The sequence below is a fragment of the Lampris incognitus genome, chromosome 2 (genome assembly GCF_029633865.1).
Source record: "Lampris incognitus isolate fLamInc1 chromosome 2, fLamInc1.hap2, whole genome shotgun sequence".
Lineage (NCBI taxonomy): Eukaryota > Metazoa > Chordata > Actinopteri > Lampriformes > Lampridae > Lampris > Lampris incognitus.
Genome location: NC_079212.1, coordinates 142,306,646 through 142,314,761, shown reverse-complemented (window position 1 = coordinate 142,314,761; position 8,116 = coordinate 142,306,646). Strand labels below are relative to the sequence as shown.

Here is an 8,116-nt window from a genome sequence, read left to right as displayed (position 1 = left end):
ACGGGTCCGGGCCACAGCAATTTCACTATCTGGGTTAGGCATCCCGGACGAGCCCCCAAAACCACGTGGCACCTAGTTAATTGCACCCTGACGTTAGATGAGGAGCGAGGCAGAAACCTCCTCTAGTACTGTCACACGATTCTAATGTTCATGAACACGACGCGCCATCTTTCTGCACCATCTTGCTGCGCCATCTTACTGCGCCATCTTACTGCACCATCTTACTGCACCATCTTGCTGCGCCATCTTACTTCGCCATCTTACTGCACCATCTTGCTGCACCATCTTACTTCACCATCTTACTGCACCATCTTACTGCACCATCTTGCTGCGCCATCTTACTGCACCATCTTGCTGCACCATCTTGCTGCACCATCCTACTGCACCATCACCGTGCAGCAAGCAGCTCCCATTCAGACTCCAGTGACATGCACCCCGAGCCTCCCTGCCATGAAGAGGAGGTATGTCCACCACAACGGTGTGTACTTAGAGTCTGTCCCTCATCCTGTCTTCTGCCAGGACCTTCCAGGACCGCCTCCCACCACACCCGAAAGGGCTTTCACACCTCCCTCTGTTATCAGGCCCTTACCATACCTACATGGAGGCACTTTTAACACCGCCTTTGTCCTGCTAAACATGAGCCCCCACCCAGATAGCCAAACTGCTGTGGCCCGACCCCGGCCCACACCCGGCACTTCATCCATGAAGTTACCCCGTGGTTATACCCCGTGGAATGACGGCGCTTGGGCGGCCCGCTCCCGTTTGCCAGATCTGGGCCATTGCAGCGCCGCGTGTGCCACATATTTGCCAAAGGTGGCCCACATTTGTTTTGTGATATTTGCTATTCCACATGTGGGCCACTTCCGGCTCACATCCATTTTGCCAGGGCCAGAAGAAGGCCGCCAGTGCCGCATCACTGCCGGGAGTGGCCCACATCCGGATGCTGCCTGGGCAGGCATCCGTCCAGGCGATGTGAACACAGTACAGCTGATCTGTGGCCCGTCTTCATATTTCAGGGGACGCATCGAAAACAATACTACATGTGTATGTAAGGTCGCAGAGGCGGGTCTCCGTCCCGCGTTAGTCACAGATGAGAGACGCCAGCTCGACACCGGAATTTAATGTCGTGAAAAGAAATGAACGGCATTTTGTAAGCAGGAGGAGACTACCTGAAACGTCCGCTCACATTAAAAGGCCACACGTCGTCTCTCACACGCACACGCACACGCACACTCCTACAGACACGCACAGTAAAAGGTACAATACAATAAAAAGGCCTGGCGGGCCTGGGAAGACAGGGTGTGTCACAGAACCTTCGGACCTGGCATGAAAACAAAAAAAGGGAGGCGACGGTTGTTGTTGTTTTTTGTGCGTTTCTTCAGAACAAATTCATATTAATCGAGTTCTGGGCACTCCCATCTCTACGATGCCAGCTATGCTGGGTGCACACACAGGATGTGGGACGGCGTTGACAGACTGACGAAGGACACAGCTGATGTGAAGAGTCAATCTGGACGAACTCGCTGCATCACAATGAACAGTTTGAACTGGAAGGATCAAATTCTTCTGACAGTGATATTTATGTCTGATTATGATTAACGACTTTCACCACACTGCCCTCCCAACCCCACATCCATCTATCTGTCTATCTATCTGTCTATCTATCTGTCTATCTGTCTGTCTATCTGTCATCTGTCAATCTATCAGTCATCTAGTACCTATCTTTCTATCTATCTGTCATCTATCTACCTCCCTATCTGTCTATCTATCTGTCTGTCTGTCTGTCGATCGATCTGTCTATTTACATCTAAAACCTAATATGCGATTTTAGGATTCAAAAACAGAGGACAGTGGGAGAAACCCCATATTTTTGACTATAATATTAATTCAAATTTAGCTACCATGCATGCATGAGTGTGCGCACGCATCCACACACACACACACACACACACACACACACACACACACACACACACACACACACACACACACACACTGAGCTCTGGTTAATAAAGAGGTGGAGTCTGACTGTATGCTGATGACACTGTCTTGTTATAAATAAATCAAAGCTTCACTCAGCGCCGGTCAACATGAAAGTACAACAACCAAGGAATATGAAGGTTACAGAGAAACGTGACTCATGAATGAGAGGCCATCAGCCTCCAGGAACTAACCCGGCCCTTCCCCACACAGTCACCAGTACAACCACACACCCCATCATACATTATGGCAATATGCCGAAGGTTAAACCGTCATTTACAGACATACATTCATTTTGAGAAGAGAAACCATGTAAATTCATGATCTGAAAGGTCTGAACTATCAAGCAGTAGGTGTGTAAAGGTGGGATCATTTTGCCAAACATAAGGAGTTCAGAAGGAAACAAATCAGAAAGATCACGTGAAACCTTACGGAGAAACCGAGCTGCGTGCTGTGTTGACCCCTCAACGGAAATATGCATGTCAATGAATTTTGTCATTAACGACAATTTGTAAAAGCCTGGCCAGTTTCAACAATCAGGTAACAACCTACTTCATCACAACCTGCAGCTGATCAACAAAGTACCAACAATAAAAAAAGAAAAAAGAATATTGGAATATTGAAAAGAATACCTGGAATATTTATAATCATAGAAAAAATAATGTTATTAATCTCTCCTTCTCCAGGTCGTAGTAATCTGGGTCTGTGCAGCAGGAATCATTTCAAAGGTTCATTCTGCCGCAGCGGTCCTGGGCTTGTTGTAAATGAGGAAGTCGGAGATGTCATGCCACACGTTGCTGTCGTGGTACAGGTAGTTCATAGAGGACTGAAGTGAGGGCTGGAGGGTGTGCGGGTAATACTCAAAGAGCCACAACACAATGCCCCACACCAAAGTGGCAAACAGCGGGAAGGGGTCTTGTCTGGGCTGAGGAATATAGCCTTTCTCCACCGCCAGGCGAGACAGGGCGAAAAGTATCCTTGAGAGCAAGTACATGTTGATCTAGAACAGGACAGAAGTAAAAACAATTACTCTCAATCATCTGTGAAAGATTAATATCATGCACACCAGTAAAATGCATATGGTGCTGAAAGGATAAGTCGATTAATTGATTAGTTGACTGAGAGAGAAAATTAATTGATTAAAATTTTGACAGTCGATAGTCATCACTTTCCACTCTGGAAATGTAAGATGGGCATTCATCAGTGTTTTTAACTTTTAACAGATCAAATGTCTAATGAAAAAATAACAATCAATAGATTACTTGATTATGTAAATTATCATTAGTTGCAGCTCTAGTTGCATATTAGGACTACAATCCTGTGTGAGTCTGGTTGACACACACACCATTCAGCCAAAACATTAAAACCACCTGCCTAATATTGTGTAGGTCCCCCTCGTGCCACCAAATCAGCTCTGACCCGTCGAGGCATGGACTCCACAAGACCTCTGAAGGTGTCCTCTGCTATCTGCCACCAAGACATTAGCAGCAGATCCTTTAAGTCCTGTAAGTTGTGAGGTGGTGCCTCCATGGATGGGACTTGTTTTTCCAGCACATCCCACAGATGCTCGATCAGATTGAGATCTGGGGAATTTGGAGGCCAAAGCAACACCTTGAACTCTTTGTCATGTTCCTCAAACCATTCCCGAACAATTGTTGCAGTGTAGCAGGACGCATTATCCTGCTGAAAGGGGCCACTGCCATCAGGCAATACCCTTACCATGAAGGGGTGTACCTGGTCTGCAACAGTGTTTAGGTAGGTGGTAGGTGTCAAAGTAACATCCACATGAATGGCAGGACCCAAGGTTTCCCAGCAGAACATTGTCCAGACCATCACACTGCCTCCACCAGCTTGCCTTCTTCCTATAGTGCATCCTGGTGCCGACACTTCCCCAGATGCACACGCACCCGGCCATCCACATGATGTAAAAGAAAACGTGATTCATCAGACCAGGCCACCTTCTTCCATTGCTCCATGGTCCAGTACTGACGCTCACATGCTCACTGTAGACATCTGGGTGGTGGACAGGGGTCATCATGGATGCACTGTGTTCTGACACCTATCATAGCCAGCATGAACTTTTACAGCAATCTGAGCTACAGTAGCTCTTCAGTGGGATGTACCGAGATAATGTCATTCACTTCACCTCTCAGTGGTTTTAATGTTTTGGCTGATCGGTGTACATCTCATATATGCTCACATAGTCACATGTGCTGTATTAATGTATAATCCAAAGACAAAGCACAACTGCAAACAATGTCAACAAAGGGAGAGCAGATGCTTCAACACCAGAGAACTTGTGAACTTCAGGCAAATCCTACCTACCTGGCTGTTGATGTTGTTGTTCTCTCCAAAGACTAACCACCCGCCTATGCAGGCAGCCAGAAAAGACTGAGACTGCAGACTCTTTCCCTGAATCTTCTCCTGCAGGGCTTGCAGTCCTTTGTATGTAAACACGAAGTAAGCCAGGTTGCGAGAGTGGGTGTATGTGGCTTTGGCGATTGCTTTTAGTTTGTCCTTCAAACTAGACCCAAAAAACAACAACAACAAAGGAATAGATGATGATAAGCCACAGGCACGCAGGATAATAGTTATCCAGACAAGGGTGAAAAGTCTCACCTGCCACTTCGGAACAGGAATGTCATGACGACAGCGTGAGGTGCTCTGATTTTGGCCCCATATCTTAGAGAGGGACACAAAGCCACAGTCAGTTCAGACTGAATGCAGTTTATCCAGACACAGTTAAAGGTTGAGCATGCACAAGAACCCCAGCTTAGTTAATCTGTCTGAACTTTGAGCCTGTATTTTAACCCTTTTTATCCTAATTATGGTATTCTGTGTTTTGGGGATTCGAGTCCCACCTTAACAGGACTGTCTTAAGACTCCCACAGCTGAAGGTTTGATTCCCTCCCACAGATGAGTCACTAACCCTACCCAGAGAGCATCCGGATGCGGGCCACTTCAGGCAATGATGCTGCACTGATGGCCTTCTTCTGGCCCTGACAAAATGGATGTGAGCCTGAAGTGGCCCACATGCAGATTAGCAAATATGGCCCAAATATGCCAAATCACATGTGGGCCACCTTTGGCAAATATGTGGCACATGTGGCATTGCTATGGCTTGGTTCTGGCCCAGATCTGGCAAACAGGAGCGGACCGCCCAAGTGCCCTCATTCCACGCGGTATGTGGGCCGGATGAAGTGCCAGTGTGGGACGGGTCCGACCCACAGCAACGTTGCTATCTGGGTACGTAAGAGAGAAGCCCACCTGCGGACATCTGCTTGGCCAGATGTTTTCATTTTTTCTTTCATTACCTTCGTTTTATACGTGACCTTTCACGTAATGCACGTTGCCCTGCGTTTCAGTGAAGGACATTTGCTCTGTAAGCAAAGTTCGCTTGACTGATTGATTGACAGGCGTCACAACGCACTTTTGACGGAAATCAGTAAATGACGCGCGACAGCTGGCAAGCTGAGCCTGCCAGCAGGTTGGGGGACGGCAGGCTAGCTAACGCTGCAAAACGCTACAGGAGCTGGAAGCTAAGCTAAGCTAAGCTAAGCTAAGCTAGGCTAAGCTAAGCTAAACTAGCGAGCGTGTTCAGCGTAACTGGCGGTGCTGAACTGAACTCACACGGCGCCGTTTCTGAAGCCTTTCAGGACGGCGAGCGCCGCTTTGTATTTCTCTCTCCGCAGCACGTCGTTGACGGTGTAGAGGAGCGTTCTGACCGGGGCCGGACCGGACATGACTGTGACCTGCCGGCGAGGGGGACGCCAATAAATGTGACACACAGAGCGGCCCGGATGAGGGCCGCAGTGAAAGGTCGCCGGTGGGAAACCTGGTTAAATTACTCCGTTCATGCAGTTCTAACACCAAACTCACTCGATTTTGACTCGTGTATTTATTTCTGTATAAATATATATATTTAAGGCTTAATTGTATCACTTATTGCTTCTGTTTTCTTCATCTATCACCACCTTCGTTTCATCTGTGCACTTTTAATGTGAAAGTGCATTGCGTGTTAACGTGCGTGTGCTCTATAAAAAGTTTGATACAATTTAAGTTATAAAATTGGTCAAATTAAAGTTTTTACCAATTTGAAATACTTTCCATCAATGTCAAATACAGTTTTATCAATATTAAATACAGTTATATATATATATGTTTGCTCTTGCTTTAGAGGGGCGAACACCTGTTTGTGGTATTGTGGTTGGCACTGGTCCAATGCACCTAGGTTCTGACATCACCTGTGCTTATCAGGTGAGCACCTGTAATTTTGATGTTGGTGGGTGAGCAGGGGTATTTATTTGACAGTCAGTTAGGCGCCTCCCATAATAAACTTCTTTGAGGATTAAAATTAAGTACATGTGTCCTGGAGCAGCCACCCTCTGCACCCTCTCCCAATAATGATCAGTCTCCCCGCCTGCCGCCCAATGACTCCTGGGATAGGCTCCAGCATCCCCACGACCCTGAGAGCAGGATAAGCGGTTTGGATAATGGATGGATACTCATCTAAACTACCCTGAATTTACATTTGGACTCAAACCTGGTTCTTACATTTGGACTCAAACCTAGTTCACAACATTGCACGCAACAAGTTCTCAGCATTAGCCTGATATGGTTGACCATGCTGAACCGACATAGCTGGCTCATTAGTTCAGAAACTTAACTGATGAACATCGAGCCTGGACGAAAAACACCACAACAACAACAACCACAATACCACTAGGATCCCATTTATTCCTGTATTTTTGCAATCAATTTTACAGATATCCAGCCTCCTTACATCACTATAAGAACAAATAAATATTATACAACTATAATCCCATTCATGTAAAAAGTTAGAGCCTTGTCAAAAAGGAAAAAGGAAACAGTGATTACAATATCAACATGGTTTGCAATGCAATCAAAGGAACTAAAAATAAAATCATCCTTTGCATATTTCTAAACAATGTTCCCCCCTACCTGGGAACATAGCATTGTTAAAAATAATTTAAAGTGGTTAATCAGACATTTCTGATGTTAAGGTGCTATCATCATATCTGTTAAAAATCCAACAGTCTACATTTTAATCAATAAAGGACTGAATTTCTCCATATTTGTCCTCAATGGCAATCTTGTTACAAGTTCACAGTAGCTACAATGAGGCAAACTTAATCTGTGTATAGTGGTGTTACAGGATGGATGACAAATAAAAATAAAAAAAGGTCAATAAAGAAATGAGGTGTCATCCATCTCCTTAAACTATCAACTGTCATTAAAATTGTAGCAAATTATGACTAGGGGTCAAATTGTCATCAGATCCATGAATATGACGTGAGATTTGAACTAAACTGGAACCAGACTTGGTCTAGTCAAAAGACTGATAAGTGCTGGACAGCGAGTGGAGTGTCGTCCGTGTATTGCTTATCCAAAAAAGCAAAAACAAAACAATGTGATTTTGCTTACTCGCTTAATCCAACACAAAGGGATCAAGCACGGCCACACAGCTGATGCATACTGAGGCACACAGAATACAGATATCCTCTTTATACGGGGACGTTTGAGCGTTTAACTGGAACCTCTCAGCTGACGTTTCCCTCGTGCATTTACCACCAAAATCTAGAGATACACACCGAAAATACACCGAGTCAATATTACAGCACACTTTGCCCACATGAATGACATGGCATGATGCACAGTGATGAATCAGTATGCAGCCGCTCGTCACAAAGTCCACTACAACATGTGTTCGGCTAAACTTTGATATTCAGCAATAATTTGGTTCAAAACAATAAAAGGATCTTGCATAGACACACAGTAATATGTCATAATTACTATGTAATTTGTTTTATCGATGTTTCCAAGAGGCATAGTTGATATGCTTGAGAAGCCAAAGTGACAACATGTAAAATCTGGATCTTTGTTTTTTAAACAGTTTAACAAAGAGAGAACTCATTCTGTGACACAGCTGTTAAATGGGAAAGTAAACCCACGGCTCCACTTTCGGGGTAAGAGTGTGATTAAACTTATTATGCACAAGTATTCCAAATAAACCAAAAGAACTGGTTTTGCAGTGGCATCACAGTCACTTACTAAAACCTGGAGCAGAGACATGAAATGCACCAGTCTCTAGTAAACACCCTATAGAACTAGGGCC

The 8,116-nt window shown here is 45.2% G+C and overlaps 1 protein-coding gene across 1 annotated transcript; it reads right to left on the bottom strand.

Moving 5' to 3' along the window:
* Positions 1–1,941: 1,941 nt before the first annotated feature.
* LOC130134281 (peroxisomal membrane protein 4-like) lies at positions 1,942–5,735 on the bottom strand. The gene is made up of 4 exons (XM_056302184.1): positions 5,611–5,735; positions 4,600–4,662; positions 4,306–4,504; positions 1,942–2,980 (listed from the first exon to the last, which is right to left on the bottom strand). Exons 1-4 carry the CDS (start codon positions 5,721–5,723, stop codon positions 2,711–2,713), a joined length of 645 nt encoding a protein of 214 aa, XP_056158159.1. The 5' UTR covers positions 5,724–5,735; the 3' UTR covers positions 1,942–2,710.
* Positions 5,736–8,116: the final 2,381 nt, after the last annotated feature.

Coding starts and splice junctions, on each gene's coding strand:
- LOC130134281 (XM_056302184.1), bottom strand. CDS start 5,723: ATGTCCGGTCCGGCCCCGGTCAGAACGCTCCTCTACACCGTCAACGAC. Junction 4,663..5,610: donor GGCTTCAGAAACGGCGCCGT/GTGAGTTCAGTT, acceptor TCCCTCTCTAAG/ATATGGGGCCAAAATCAGAG. Junction 2,981..4,305: donor ACAACAACATCAACAGCCAG/GTAGGTAGGATT, acceptor GTCCTGTTCTAG/ATCAACATGTACTTGCTCTC.